Genomic DNA, 16,556 nt, shown 5'->3' with positions numbered 1-16,556 from the left:
CTTGGTTTCGACTAGCGAAGTTGCCGAGGATTCAGTTTCGCTACTGTTGTCGCTAGGCTTCGAGAACGAGACGTACCCATCGACGATGTCGCTCCAAGATTGGAGTCCACATGAAGCCGGAGCTGCTCTCCAGAAATGGAAGAAGAAGCTTCGGAAGGCGTTTGGCGCTGTTGGCATTAACGCCGGAAAGCAGCCGGTGAGTCGGCCGATGATTCAAGATGAAGATCCGTCCACGATTCCACTACCGCCGACACCCCAACGACTCGTTCGTACTCCTCCGACCAAGCGTGGAGCTGAGCGTGGTGCCTTTGGTACTACTGAAGCTTCACCGTACTTTCAAGACTAGCACATGGTTACGCCACGTTCGGAGAGCCGTATGTAGCGTGTTTACGCAGGCAACGACGGTTCGTTCGGTCGCCGAGGTGGTCCGTGGGCTCCCAAAGGTGGCGCCGGACGTCGTCACGTCGACAGCGATGGTTCGTCCAGTGACGATGACATTTTGGTACGTACATTCGACAAGGAAGATCCTCAAGTCGAGTTGATGCGTCAGATGAATGAGCTGGCGACGCTGAACGACGTGGACCCGACACCGAGGATTGAAATGGCGTCACACCGACCATTGGATCGCATCACGCCGTTCTCAGGCTCTCGCAACAAGAGCGAGAGCTGTATGCAGTGGCTCCGTGGGTTCGTCTATGAAATGACTGGAACCCACACAGATGCCGACAAATGGTGCATTCCATTTGAGCTAAGTCTCCGGGACGGAGCCATTCATTGGTTCCGTCAACTTCCGAAGAAGACGAAGCGCAAGTGGAAGCTGTTGAGAGATGCGTTCATCCGCTACTACTGCTCGCAGTTCACTCAGACGGCACTGTCGCGTTACTACTCCGCCAAGCGGGAACGAAATGAACATATGTGCGACTACATAAACAGGCTGAATGGCTACGCTCGGACCGCCCGTCTACACTTTGAGAAGAGTGGTCGTGACGCGAAAGAACACGTACAGCAGTTCCTGGCAACATGCGACGATGACAAGCTAGCGGAGAGTCTCTACCACGCTCGAGTCGCCGACATTCACGAGCTCGAAGAGTTCATTGAAGATGTTCTCAAGGGCAAGGAGAGAATGGCCAAGCGTGACAGTGAGTACCGATACTCCAAGAGTCGTGATACGCGACGCGACGATGGATACACCCGCAACAACCGGCGTGATGACCGTCGCCGCGATGACAACCGAAACAAACCAAGAGTGACGCTCATTGAAGCCACGGTGGATGACCTACTAGCTGAATTAGAAGGTCGTGAAGCTGCTCAGGGAGGCACCGAGTATTCAAACGAAGATCCGAACGCTTACAACGATGTCCAAGACGAGTACAACTACTTTCAGTCCGATAATACGGATGGTGATTTCTCATTGGATGAAAACGACCGATACCTCGCCGCTGCTAACGAAAATGAGCGCCGTGCAGCTGCTGAAGGCACCTACGCACGTTCAGACAACCGTCAACCGCGTGAAAACACGCCCGATCGCGAGAATGGCTTCAATCAAGATCGCTGAAGTGGTGACCGTGGGTTCAATCAGGACCAACACGGTCGACGTGACTTCAACCACGACAACCGACGCCCACAGTACGGGCCATGCGCGGTGATGCGATTCAGCGATGCCAATTCCGACTTGCGAGTTTCAGCCAAGATGACACAGCTGACCTTTGATTCCAGCGCTTTAGTGGCTAACGAATCCGCGGCAGCGTTGTCTTCTCGTACAACGTGAGGATATTTAACTGATCGAAGCTTGGCCGCGAGTTCTTTGTGAGTATTCAGCAGCGCTAGCAAAGAGTCATCTTCCTGCATGCGATCACCCTTAGTGATTGTTGAATCGCGAGCCTTGTCACCAACGATGACTAAATCCTCGGCGCCGTGCGCAATAGCAGCCTTGACACCGTTTATCATACCTGTATGCTCTGCTTCAGTCACCGTGATGGCCGAGAGGTAAGCGTTTGCAGCAATCACTATCTTCCACTCAGGAAGGCTCCACAGCACCCATGAACGACTCCCGTAGCCACCGTACTTCTCTGTCTTCGCTGATCCGTCAAAGGACATGACAAATCCGCTGTAATTACGGGGAAGCCTGGCGTACAGCAACGCGGGGTCCATTCGAATAGTCGGGGAACCCTTGTTTGGAGGTGCCACCGGCGCGAGCAATCACTCATAGCGAACGGCGTAATGGTGGTTTCGATTTAAAAATTACACCATTCTCTGCGCAATTGCTTACTAGCCCGGCTATCTAATCTAATACATGTACTGCAGTACTTCTTTTATCAGCGAAATACCAAATGTGGATTCCTTGCCCCCCAAATGACACTTGTCTCTTTGGGCAGATTTTATACAATTAAGGGTGACACCCCTCCGGGAGATGTGCAAAAACGGGAGCATGTCCGAGAGACACATGCTCCCGTTTTTCACCCGAGACTCGGGTGTATGCATACGACACGAAAGTGCATGGCAATCCCGCGTACGACGTATTATGTGTCGACCATCGTAAAGCTTGACCCTCAATAGTAACGCCCACGCGTGGAATGAGCCACTACCAGCAACAGATTCACCCTGAATCAAGTTATGGGTCTTCGGATCTGTGTACTGCCGTTGCATTGCACAGCTTGAAGAAAGGTTACGTTATCGAATGAATATGTAACAATAGGATCCATGAAAATCGCCGTATCAGGAAAGTGCATGACAGGAGTTGCTTCGTGGTAAGTACTTGGCGAGGCAATGCAAGGAACGGATATTACATGGAGGGTACCCTCCATGCAAATTGGCATGTTCGCCAAATCATCTGTCTTGAACTTAATATTGCTCGGTACGTCGTAAGCCAACACTGACGACCGACATAAGATATTATCAGAAATCATAGCAGCAACTCGTCTTGCCATGCACTTTCATGTCGTATGCTTACATCCAAGGATTGATAGTAGAATGGTTTTCCTTGAAAGTAATACAGTAGTATAATATATGTGAATATACTCTCATTTTCATAACCAATTCTAATAAAAAAGTAGTATTAATATTTAAAAGCACTACTCATAGTAGTAAAAGGTGGTACATGTAATACATTCGATTGGAGATAAAGGACACGTCTGTGCATTCAACCCAGACGAGCTCTGAGAAGCAGTGATCACTATCGTTAGCATGTCGCTCAGCCAGGGCAATCGCACTGTAGACACCGTGGCTGCGTAACCGGCGAGCATCACGGCCGCAGACAACGCAACGGTCGGTCGTCGTCAACTCACACTTAATGAGGTCGTCGACGAGCTTATTGGGACTGGAAATTGGAAGTGAAAGCAAAGCACGCTGCTACATTCAAATCCTAGATTGTAGTCCAATAGAAGTCACATATGAAAATTTTGTCCAATCGTGAGCCAATAGACCAATATTAGTATTATATTCGGCTTCTTTTCAAACTAATACAGCTTTTAATAATATTACAAACTTATTCAAGAGGTATTAGTGCTTGAGCCATTACTCAAGTGATATATAATATCAATCCCCCCTACCGCAGTTATCACTGATAATTTATCAGAGAGCCGGTTTTGCACATCTCCCGGAGGGGGGTCAGCCTTAATTGGTGAAAATCTGCCCAAAGAGACGGGTGTCACTTAGGGGGCGATGACATTTCGCTGATTAACGAATTAGATAGTAATAAGCAATTGCGCAGAGATGGTGTAATTTTAAAATCGAAACCACCTTACACCGTTCGCTATGAGTGATTGAGTTTATGATTGACAGGGGGACGCTCATTTCCTGCACCCGCTGTATATGTGAATCACAGTGCATAGCTCTTGTGCGTGCTAAGACAAAATGAAGCTCGTGTTGGAGTAGTCCTCCAGCAGCGGGTTGTACCTGACAACCCCGAAGAAGCATTCGTCAGCTATGGCACACTACTTGTAACATTTTCGAGAGGCAAGCACACGACCACGTACCGCGTGATTGTCTTGGTCTTCTGGACATCAGCAAACTCCTTCAGAAAGTCGGAAGACTTGACGACCGAAACCTGCGGACAAGGAAACCCAAACTCCGTCAGCTTTTGAATCTGGGTCATCTTAGCCACGGTCGACTGTACCTCGTCAGTCTGACGCTCGAGCGCAGAGCAATACGCTTTCTTGAGTCGACTAAAGTCGGTGGCAAAGAAGATGTCGGCGATTCCGCCTTGCACCAGGTATGTATCGTGGTCCTTCGTCTCACCTGCAGACAGAGGAGAAGACAGTTAACTATCATACGAGTCAACACAGATCGGTCTTAATACCTGTGAGTTTTGACGCGACGAGGGGGGCATTTCCCGCAAAAAGCGCTCCAGACGATGTTGCCGTGCTGCTAAGCGGGTGTTCAATAGCTTTGACCGGGGAGTTCTCATCCAGATTCGGGGCTGGGAGCGAGTCAAAGTCAGCGGCAATGAGATGGTGCTTGGGGAAGGCAGTGCGGAGCGTGTTCAGTAGCTGCATGGCACCCGTCGGGATGAAAGCAGAGCTCAGCGCAGGGGCGTCTTTGCCCAACATGCGCCGCACGCGCTGCGCCAGACTGAAGTTGTTCTTGTACGACACGCGCAGCGGCAGCTCGCAGCCGAAGTAGCGGAGTGTCTGGCGGATCAGCATATCCTTGACCGGACGCATAGCTTCCTCCAGCAATGGGCCGGCATTCGCTTCGCTCCCCATCTTGACGATCGTCTCGTACCACTTGCCGTTCTGTACCGTGACCTTGTCGTGAGGCAGGTTGTCCAGCACTTCGAGTGCCAGGAAAAAGCACTGCGAGTTGACAGGAGCATGTGTATCTGCGAAGGTTAGGATATCTTGGTTGACGACCGAGCACTGCTCTGGGTGCACAACAGCCACACGGTTCCGCTGCCTCTCGGCCATCACAGGGCTGATCTCGATTAGCGTGTACTTGGTCTTAGCGTACACGTCTGGTGCCTGCTCCTTCAAATAGTTAAGAATGTGCAGTGCATTGGACCCAGAACCACCGCCGATTTCGAAGATCTCGAGCTCCTGGCGGAAGAAGGGAGAGTTAAGCATGTAGCGTGCCAGTGCCTGCGAGTAATATGGCGCGAACACCTCCACGGGCGTGAGCCAGGCCTCGGGACTCTCCTTGTACAACTCGGCTACCATGTTATGATACTCACCGGCACCCCATAGATTGCCGAAGTCGATGCTCTCCGTAGGCACATGCAGCACATTACGCTCCTGTGTTGTGAAATATCCTGCCTCCTTCGCGTACAGAGACGCATAGATGAATTCCCTTGTCAGCACTACATTGGTATCACCAGCATTGATAAAAGAAGATAACGAAAAGGCCCGTGTCGCCAGTGCTGGTCGCAACAATGCGCTTCGGCGAGTAGAGTATAAGCCCGGCATCATCACTCAAAAATGCAGCTTTAAAAACATAAATCAATATTATTTTGAGGTGCAGGAGTGCCAATTAAGTTTCGCACGTAACCGAAACTGTGACATCTTTTGTAAACTACCATCGAAAAAAATTGTAAAAGTACCCTTATTCAATGGCTTTTAACAAGGGCTTTTAAATAACACTTGAGTCTCTAAAATTGAATTGACTTGAGAAAACATAAGATGCATGGCGACGTTTTCGTTCCCTCATCCGATTGGTTAAAAAGATTGAAAACGAAGCTGTACTTCATTCTTGCTTTTGACAGACAAGAAGGAGGCTACATGTACTCCGGTGCCGTCGTTCTCCGTGGATACAACGACTCTATCGAATGCAGCACAGGTGTAACTGTGTTGCTCTGGTTCTCGTTAACCTCTCTAGCAGCATTATTACTGACGTTTGGTTCTGTATGCACAGAAAGCGTGGTTCGTTCGGAGTCGCTGGTGGAGGCGGCCTTTTGGCGCTTGCGGGGCCTGAACGGACGGCTGCGTGGAGAATCTTGTGCGCGGTTGTTCTCTCTGATTAGCCGCAATACGGTGGTAAGTTTTAGTTGACCATCTCTACGCTTTCGTTTGCTCGGCTTTAATTTCAATGTTGCGTAGCCTTTGTTGAACAGCTTGATGGCGTGTTTCTCGTCGGTGATTGCTGGCATTGGTGCGGAAAGTTCTTCTTCAATTCCATTGATGATGTATCGCATCATAACGGACCATTCTGACAGGGCTGCTTTCTTTTTTTGTGAGTCCAGGTCTTCCGTCGGAATATTTATGTACGGAGGATAGTGGAGCTTTTTTGTGTTACCGAACCACCACAGCAGCCAGGCTCCAAGAGGGTCGATACTCGGAAAATTAAAATCTTTGGGCAACACACGAAATTTACCACCCCATGTGTGGTAGTGACGCACAGGACTTGGGAGTGGGGTAGTGTCCGTAATTTCCGGCGAAGCCCAACTTCGTCAAGCAACGCTCTGATTTCCTCACGCAGCAGGTCCCTCGTAATATTGCCAGCCGCTACTCCCTTTTTTCAAGAACGTGCTCCATTCTGTCTTCAAGCTTTCAAGGGAGGTCGTCAATAGATTGCTGCTGCCGGTCCAGCTTCTTATACAGTTGAATGTACGGCGGGATTCCAGATGGTTGCATCGAGCTCGATTCTCTAATTTCAAGCATGCCTTTAAGCTCGTCAAGAACGCCTGGATTGACGAATATGTGAGTTGATAGTAAGGGGTGATTCAATGGTAAATGCTGTCGCAAATATTCTGCGTGATAAACAAGAGAAGCGAGACTCAGTCGCAATACTCCCGATAAATTTAAATCCTCTGCAAGACCCGGGAACATTATTTGCACATTTGACGTCACAATACTTTTTACACTGCGAAAATGAGGGGGCAATAAAGCAAAACGTGAGTCATTCGCTGGAAGACCAGCCACCACACGCCCCAAAAACTGATCTCCGGCGGCTTCGTAGCGAAAGTATCGATCCTGGACCCCGCCAATAGTCCAACCACAGCGAAGACAGACACTCACAATCGATGGACCGCCTGTACTTCCTCCACATGCAAATGTAGCGACACCTTTCCGCACTGAGTGAGTTCCATAAGTTTTAGCAGACTCTTCAAGTTTTAGGAGCTGTGTCAAAACTTTACCAAATCGCAGTTTCTGGTTGGAGCCTGGAAACAGAGCTCCGGGTTGAAGACGTGGGTGGCAAGCGAGATAAATTCCCAACGCAGTTACCCAGCATGTTGCCGGACTTAATGAGTTTGAATAGACGTGACGAGGGTCTCGGGGCCCAGAACCGTCTTGATTTGTCTTGGTCTTGACAAATATGACCCCAACGCTATCGTCCCTTTCCAATAGGTGTTGTGTCTGGATAGTTTGAACAGACATTGATCTACACATCAAATTCCACTGCGATGTCAAAAACAGGTGAGAGAAGCCGCCATCATTGACCTCGAGTGTCGCTTTGCACAGCGTCTTATACAGATAATAGGTTAGAGCCTGTTTTCCAGAATTCTTTGGGTTGGTGGTCTGATCATTGTCGGCCTCAATTCGTTTCATGCCGGAAAAAAGCTGCTTTAAGTCATCGCCATATTCCGCAGGTGGTTTGAAGCGTTTTGCGCGATACATGTCTTTAATTGCGCTCCGGTACCCACTCAGTGTCCCAGTCTTCACAGAGCTGCTCTTGTGCACCAGAAACTTCTCGAAAAGATTTGGTGTGAACTCCAATAAATTAAGCTCGCCTTCGTGATCAAACAATCTGCTGGTGTTACTGTCCTCTTTGGCAAGTTCATTTTGGATCCACTTTTTTATCCCTTTGATGCTGCTCCTGTACTTATCTCTTGTTTGGGTAGATACACATGCGTCTCGTATTGCCTTGACGTCACTCCTGGTCGTGGGCCGAGCCCCAGTGCCCCCAAGTTGCGCGATTCCGTCACTCATTCTGACTTCTTCAGTTTGATCTGCGCTCAGCCAATAAGGTGGCGTTGCTGTCGTCGGCGATCGTCTCCGACGAAATGGAAGAAAGACTGAATGGCAGCCTCTTTGATAATGAAACCAAGTCAAACATCTTATCAGGATTACTTCGTTACCGAGAAAAAATCAGTCTCTGCCGCCGACGATTTCTCGTAAAAACCTATATATTACTTATCAAAGTGAAGGAATGAATTGACTTGAGAAAACATAAGATGCATGGCGGCGTTTTCGTTCCCTCATCCGATTGGTTAAAAAGATTGAAAACGAAGCTGTACTTCATTCTTGCTTTTGACAGACAAGAAGGAGGCTACATGTACTCCGGTGCCGTCGTTCTCCGTGGATACAACGACTCTATCGAATGCAGCACAGGTGTAACTGTGATGCTCTGGTTCTCGTTAACCTCTCTAGCAGCGTTATTACTGACGTTTGGTTCTGTATGCACAGAAAGCGTGGTTCGTTCGGAGTCGCTGGTGGAGACGGCCTTTTGGCGCTTGCGGGGCCTGAACGGACGGCTGCGTGGAGAATCTTGTGCGCGGTTGTTCTCTCTGATTAGCCGCAATACGGTGGTAAGTTTTAGTTGACCATCTATACGCTTTCGTTTGCTCGGCTTTAATTTCAATGTTGCGTAGCCTTTGTTGAACAGCTTGATGGCGTGTTTCTCGTCGGTGATTGCTGGCATTGGTGCGGAAAGTTCTTCTTCAATTCCATTGATGATGTATCGCATCATAACGGACCATTCTGACAGGGTTGCTTTCTTTTTTTGTGAGTCCAGGTCTTCCGTCGGAATATTTATGTACGGAGGATAGTGGAGCTTTTTTGTGTTACCGAACCACCACAGCAGCCAGGCTCCAAGAGGGTCGATACTCGGAAAATTAAAATCTTTGGGCAACACACGAAATTTACCACCCCATGTGTGGTAGTGACGCACAGGAGTTGGGAGTGGGGTAGTGTCCGTAATTTCCGGCGAAGCCCAACTTCGTCAAGCAACGCTCTGATTTCCTCACGCAGCAGGTCCCTCGTAATATTGCCAGCCGCTACCCCCTTTTTTTCAAGAACGTGCTCCATTCTGTCTTCAAGCTTTCAAGGGAGGTCGTCAATAGATTGCTGCTGCCGGTCCAGCTTCTTATACAGTTGAATGTACGGCGGGATTCCAGATGGTTGCATCGAGCTCGATTCTCTAATTTCAAGCATGCCTTTAAGCTCGTCAAGAACGCCTGGATTGACGAATATGTGAGTTGATAGTAAGGGGTGATTCAATGGTAAATGCTGTCGCAAATATTCTGCGTGATAAACAAGAGAAGCGAGACTCAGTCGCAATACTCCCGATAAATTTAAATCCTCTGCAAGACCCGGGAACATTATTTGCACATTTGACGTCACAATACTTTTTACACTGCGAAAATGAGGGGGCAATAAAGCAAAACGTGAGTCATTCGCTGGAAGACCAGCCACCACACGCCCCAAAAACTGATCTCCGGCGGCTTCGTAGCGAAAGTATCGATCCTGGACCCCGCCAATAGTCCAACCACAGCGAAGACAGACACTCACAATCGATGGACCGCCTGTACTTCCTCCACATGCAAATGTAGCGACACCTTTCCGCACTGAGTGAGTTCCATAAGTTTTAGCAGACTCTTCAAGTTTTAGGAGCTGTGTCAAAACTTTACCAAATCGCAGTTTCTGGTTGGAGCCTGGAAACAGAGCTCCGGGTTGAAGACGTGGGTGGCAAGCGAGATAAATTCCCAACGCAGTTACCCAGCATGTTGCCGGATTAATGAGTTTGAATAGACGTGACGAGGGTCTCGGGGCCCAGAACCGTCTTGATTTGTCTTGGTCTTGACAAATATGACCCCAACGCTATCGTCCCTTTCCAATAGGTGTTGTGTCTGGATAGTTTGAACAGACATTGATCTACACATCAAATTCCACTGCGATGTCAAAAACAGGTGAGAGAAGCCGCCATCATTGACCTCGAGTGTCGCTTTGCACAGCGTCTTATACAGATAATAGGTTAGAGCCTGTTTTCCAGAATTCTTTGGGTTGGTGGTCTGATCATTGTCGGCCTCAATTCGTTTCATGCCGGAAAAAAGCTGCTTTAAGTCATCGCCATATTCCGCAGGTGGTTTGAAGCGTTTTGCGCGATACATGTCTTTAATTGCGCTCCGGTACCCACTCAGTGTCCCAGTCTTCACAGAGCTGCTCTTGTGCACCAGAAACTTCTCGAAAAGATTTGGTGTGAACTCCAATAAATTAAGCTCGCCTTCGTGATCAAACAATCTGCTGGTGTTACTGTCCTCTTTGGCAAGTTCATTTTGGATCCACTTTCTTATCCCTTTGATGCTGCTCCTGTACTTATCTCTTGTTTGGGTAGATACACATGCGTCTCGTATTGCCTTGACGTCACTCCTGGTCGTGGGCCGAGCCCCAGTGCCCCCAAGTTGCGCGATTCCGTCACTCATTCTGACTTCTTCAGTTTGATCTGCGCTCAGCCAATAAGGTGGCGTTGCTGTCGTCGGCGATCGTCTCCGACGAAATGGAAGAAAGACTGAATGGCAGCCTCTTTGATAATGAAACCAAGTCAAACATCTTATCAGGATTACTTCGTTACCGAGAAAAAATCAGTCTCTGCCGCCGACGATTTCTCGTAAAAACCTGTATATTACTTATCAAAGTGAAGGAATGAATTGACTTGAGAAAACATAAGATGCATGGCGGCGTTTTCGTTCCCTCATCCGATTGGTTAAAAAGATTGAAAACGAAGCTGTACTTCATTCTTGCTTTTGACAGACAAGAAGGAGGCTACATGTACTCCGGTGCCGTCGTTCTCCGTGGATACAACGACTCTATCGAATGCAGCACAGGTGTAACTGTGATGCTCTGGTTCTCGTTAACCTCTCTAGCAGCGTTATTACTGACGTTTGGTTCTGTATGCACAGAAAGCGTGGTTCGTTCGGAGTCGCTGGTGGAGACGGCCTTTTGGCGCTTGCGGGGCCTGAACGGACGGCTGCGTGGAGAATCTTGTGCGCGGTTGTTCTCTCTGATTAGCCGCAATACGGTGGTAAGTTTTAGTTGACCATCTATACGCTTTCGTTTGCTCGGCTTTAATTTCAATGTTGCGTAGCCTTTGTTGAACAGCTTGATGGCGTGTTTCTCGTCGGTGATTGCTGGCATTGGTGCGGAAAGTTCTTCTTCAATTCCATTGATGATGTATCGCATCATAACGGACCATTCTGACAGGGTTGCTTTCTTTTTTTGTGAGTCCAGGTCTTCCGTCGGAATATTTATGTACGGAGGATAGTGGAGCTTTTTTGTGTTACCGAACCACCACAGCAGCCAGGCTCCAAGAGGGTCGATACTCGGAAAATTAAAATCTTTGGGCAACACACGAAATTTACCACCCCATGTGTGGTAGTGACGCACAGGAGTTGGGAGTGGGGTAGTGTCCGTAATTTCCGGCGAAGCCCAACTTCGTCAAGCAACGCTCTGATTTCCTCACGCAGCAGGTCCCTCGTAATATTGCCAGCCGCTACCCCCTTTTTTTCAAGAACGTGCTCCATTCTGTCTTCAAGCTTTCAAGGGAGGTCGTCAATAGATTGCTGCTGCCGGTCCAGCTTCTTATACAGTTGAATGTACGGCGGGATTCCAGATGGTTGCATCGAGCTCGATTCTCTAATTTCAAGCATGCCTTTAAGCTCGTCAAGAACGCCTGGATTGACGAATATGTGAGTTGATAGTAAGGGGTGATTCAATGGTAAATGCTGTCGCAAATATTCTGCGTGATAAACAAGAGAAGCGAGACTCAGTCGCAATACTCCCGATAAATTTAAATCCTCTGCAAGACCCGGGAACATTATTTGCACATTTGACGTCACAATACTTTTTACACTGCGAAAATGAGGGGGCAATAAAGCAAAACGTGAGTCATTCGCTGGAAGACCAGCCACCACACGCCCCAAAAACTGATCTCCGGCGGCTTCGTAGCGAAAGTATCGATCCTGGACCCCGCCAATAGTCCAACCACAGCGAAGACAGACACTCACAATCGATGGACCGCCTGTACTTCCTCCACATGCAAATGTAGCGACACCTTTCCGCACTGAGTGAGTTCCATAAGTTTTAGCAGACTCTTCAAGTTTTAGGAGCTGTGTCAAAACTTTACCAAATCGCAGTTTCTGGTTGGAGCCTGGAAACAGAGCTCCGGGTTGAAGACGTGGGTGGCAAGCGAGATAAATTCCCAACGCAGTTACCCAGCATGTTGCCGGATTAATGAGTTTGAATAGACGTGACGAGGGTCTCGGGGCCCAGAACCGTCTTGATTTGTCTTGGTCTTGACAAATATGACCCCAACGCTATCGTCCCTTTCCAATAGGTGTTGTGTCTGGATAGTTTGAACAGACATTGATCTACACATCAAATTCCACTGCGATGTCAAAAACAGGTGAGAGAAGCCGCCATCATTGACCTCGAGTGTCGCTTTGCACAGCGTCTTATACAGATAATAGGTTAGAGCCTGTTTTCCAGAATTCTTTGGGTTGGTGGTCTGATCATTGTCGGCCTCAATTCGTTTCATGCCGGAAAAAAGCTGCTTTAAGTCATCGCCATATTCCGCAGGTGGTTTGAAGCGTTTTGCGCGATACATGTCCTTAATTGCGCTCCGGTACCCACTCAGTGTCCCAGTCTTCACAGAGCTGCTCTTGTGCACCAGAAACTTCTCGAAAAGATTTGGTGTGAACTCCAATAAATTAAGCTCGCCTTCGTGATCAAACAATCTGCTGCTGTTACTGTCCTCTTTGGCAAGTTCATTTTGGATCCACTTTCTTATCCCTTTGATGCTGCTCCTGTACTTATCTCTTGTTTGGGTAGATACACATGCGTCTCGTATTGCCTTGACGTCACTCCTGGTCGTGGGCCGAGCCCCAGTGCTCCCAAGTTGCGCGATTCCGTCACTCATTCTGACTTCTTCAGTTTGATCTGCGCTCAGCCAATAAGGTGGCGTTGCTGTCGTCGGCGATCGTCTCCGGCGAAATGGAAGAAAGACTGAATGGCAGCCTCTTTGATAATGAAACCAAGTCAAACATCTTATCAGGATTACTTCGTTACCGAGAAAAAATCAGTCTCTGCCGCCGACGATTTCTCGTAAAAACCTGTATATTACTTATCAAAGTGAAGGAATAGTGTATTCCATAGTGGAGCAGAGTGAAACAAGGGAATTGTGTTTTCCACACGAGATAACGTACCGGTATACCAGTGCTAGCCGGTATTGCCTGCTTCGCTGCGAACCACACGTGTCCTGCCCTCACACTTCGCAATCGGAAGAACAAGCAGCAGGCAGCTCAAGAATTTACAGGGGGTTCCCTACGCACTCAAGTATGTCTTCCCGCGAAACACCTACGCCTTCAGCCGCCCCTCCCTCGCCTTCGTCCAGAGCCGATACAGCTTCTTCGGACAGCGAGATGCAAGGAAGAAGCCCCGACGTCGTGGATATCACTGGCGGTGAGGAGACGTGGACGGCCACCGCTGCCCGTAGCACCGTCGACCCTCCTTCTCTTCGAACGAGCAAAACGCCGCAACTAGAGCGTCAACCGGTACTGCGATAGTCGAGGCCCGCAGGGGCAAGAAGAAGTCGGCAGGGCGTGCGACGCGTGCAGTCTCGGGCAGCTCCAGCAGTAAGAACGGCGCCGTGATCGTCGGTGTCGAGACCGATCCCGACACGGAAGAAAAGCCCGCGCCTCCACGAGCCAAGAGGGCAAAGAAGTCCCCTGCGCCAGCCTCATCAACGACGGCACGTACGCGCACTCCTACCAAGACGGCCGAGTCGCCGGGTAACGACCGGCGAGGATTCGACCTGAACGAATTCATGGCTTCTTTCGAGCCGACTCGAGCAGTACCAGAACGGAGCGAAGCTACTGCGTCGTCTGCAGCAACGCCAGTCCAAGCTCCGAGCCGTCCTGAGCCGACAGTTGAGCTGACGGAGCCCACCAGCGAGTCAATCATGACAGAGCTACGGGCGCTGAGAGAAGAAGTTGCCCGTCTCCGTACGCTGGAAGGTCAGAGTGAGCATCGCTGGGGCTCCGTCCCATCAGCTCCTCTGGTGACAGTCTCCTCTGGTGGCGGTACTGCCCCAAACGCTAAAGGAGAGCTCCCGCCTCCGGATGTTCGCTTCCTGACGTGTGCAAGTTTCCCGGAGAGTTCGAAGAAGGCCAAAGGTGAGTACAATCCGCCGCAAGCACACCTACTGGCAGCAAGTCGCATGTTCCGTGGCTTGGGTCTGGAACCAGGTAAGATGAAGTCTCCTATGTCTTTTGTACGGATGCTACGGGAGCTGGAGTGCGTAAAGTTCAAGCCAACACCGGCGGTTTTGATGGCGCTCTTTAGTGGGCGCCTGGGTTCAAGAGGTCTGACTATCATGCACTTCAGAGAGGCGAGTGAGATGTCGTGCTTGGAGGACGGCTCGACCAACGCGAACTTCTCCAGCGACTTCATCCCTTCAGCAACACTGCCAAGCTCTACTATCGACTGCGGTTCTTATGACGGCATTCTGGACGGCATTCATGGCCTCAATGCACTTGGCCACGACTACATGCGTAAGTTGACGTCTCGGCTCCGCACATTTGTGTCCAAGAACAAGTCTGCTGACCCAAGTAACACGCACCAGCGTGTGCGTCTGACGCTCATGTACGTGAACAAGTTCACAGGCGCCGCTCTAGCCCACCTTCAAGAGGATGACCCGATATGGTGGGCTAACTTCACTGAGTCACTGAGAAGCATTGAGTACCATTCGTCTGCGTGGACAATGGCTCTGGTGAACGTTGTCACTCAAGCCAGCGAAGCGGAAAGCAGGCGCGGCCGCGAGAGCAGAGTCAAGAGAGACCAAGAGCGTCCACCAGTAATCACTGGCGCAATTCGTCGCCTGATTCCGATCAACCGCCGCGGCCAGGAGCCATGGCTTCGCAACGTCGCAGGTCTCCCATGCTCGGGTGGTTCCCGCGATCGATGCGGCAACACGCGACGTGTGCACAACTGGCCGGACAACTTACCATCTCGTCTCCAGGACTGGGTCAACCGAACCTACGGTACACGCGTAGCGAACCTAGCAGAGAACGAGTGATGGGGCCGAGAGGAAAGTTGCTTGACTTCCTTTCGGTGCGCTGTTCAGGTTAAGCAGAATAATACAAGCAGTTCTGCCCAAAATCTCGAAACGAGCATCTACATTCCCGAGTCTGCGCCCGAGGTGAACATTCCGACGAAGTCCTCGGGGGAGGAGGATAGGGTGGGAGCGAAGCGACGGGGGCCAAAATCGTCGCGCGAGAGAGTGAAATTCTCCGCGGACCGCCATTTTGCCTATGAAAACCCACTGCAACGTGCCAATTTGGCGACTTGCGAAGGTTCTGAAAAGCACACCTCCGGTGCCAGCGTACCTCCCCTCTGCACCTCGGCTGCACAGCCCCACTTGACGATACAGTCCGGGTCGACCATACAGTCACCCAACGCTATACAGCACTCCTTGAATATACAGTCCGGGATGACCATACAGTCGCCCAACGCTATAGAGCACCCTCCGACTATACAGTCCGGGTCGACCATACAGTCACCCAATGATATTCAGCACCCTCTGACTATACGGTCTGCGCTCTCAATTCAAGAGCTCTCCACCGAAGATGCACTCTCCACTGCAGAAGCCAGATTGGCGAGGATCCCCAAACACTTGCGCCCAGTCGTATCAAGCGAAATTGCGATCAAGATGCACGATAATGCTACACAGCGACGTGACCTAATTAGGGAGCTACGTACAGCGGAAATGACCAAGTTATTCTCTCGGTTCGGCGTTGCACTGCCTGAAAATAACTACCCTATGTCACGGGAAGGGGCAACCGGCATGAAATTTCTACTAAACAAGCCACTCCAGCGTGCGCTGTCAGATCTCGCAAGACGGTCAGCCTTATCGCTACCAGACTTCGTGGAGCTTGTTCGGGGGCAAACTGCGGCCGATTACCGACCAAACAAGAACATGGAGCCGTCTATCCTGGAAAATGTGTGCAAGGGTTACCGCCATTTGGACCTACTTCAAAATATCGTTCGGAAAGGCGTTGAAGTTCATCTGAAGGAGTCACCACCCAAGCAGTCTGTTCGCCCACCAAACCACGGATCTGCATCCGAGCGGATCAACATCCTGCGCAAGAACATCAGAAAGGAGCAAGAGGTCTGGAGATGTTTGGTACACGACGCCGACCACTTGGAGCAGCGGCCGGAAATCATCATCAGTCCGTTTGGCGTCGTTGACAAAGGTGGAGAAGACTCCACAGTGTCCGGCCGTACCATCCACGATCTTCCCTACCCGAAGGGCGCATCCGTCAATGATTACACGGACCAGAACAGCATCAACAAGCCCGATTACACCCATGGCGATGCTGTCTCTCGCGGGATTTTGAAAGCTAAAAAGCTTTTTCCTGGTGCAAAAATTGCTGTGATGGCTGGTGACGTCGCGGCTTTCCGCAGCATCAGCATTCACAGCAACAGCGTGTACTTGTTCGCTGGTCGGATGGAGGAAGAAGACGCGATAGTTATCGAGCTCTGTGCGCCGTTCGGTTGGACCGGTTCACCAGGGCTTTACGAGATTTTTCGTGGAGCAATTTCCCACGTTCACGGCTACCATACGAATGCTGT

General features: G+C 50.0%; 1 protein-coding gene across 1 annotated transcript; it reads right to left on the bottom strand.

The window, feature by feature from the left end:
• Positions 1-4,014: 4,014 nt before the first annotated feature.
• Positions 4,015-5,411, bottom strand: PITG_09462 (uncharacterized protein; the record flags this gene model as incomplete). The annotated part of the gene is made up of 3 exons (XM_002903066.1): positions 4,015-4,045; positions 4,110-4,236; positions 4,298-5,411. The coding sequence occupies 3 exons, from the start codon at positions 5,397-5,399 to the stop codon at positions 4,015-4,017; spliced, it is 1,260 nt and encodes a 419-aa protein (XP_002903112.1).
• Between the last annotated feature and the right edge of the window lie 11,145 nt (positions 5,412-16,556).

Source organism: Phytophthora infestans, genomic scaffold (assembly GCF_000142945.1).
Source record: "Phytophthora infestans T30-4 supercont1.15 genomic scaffold, whole genome shotgun sequence".
Lineage (NCBI taxonomy): Eukaryota > Oomycota > Peronosporomycetes > Peronosporales > Peronosporaceae > Phytophthora > Phytophthora infestans.
This window is presented reverse-complemented; position numbering and strand designations above follow the sequence as displayed.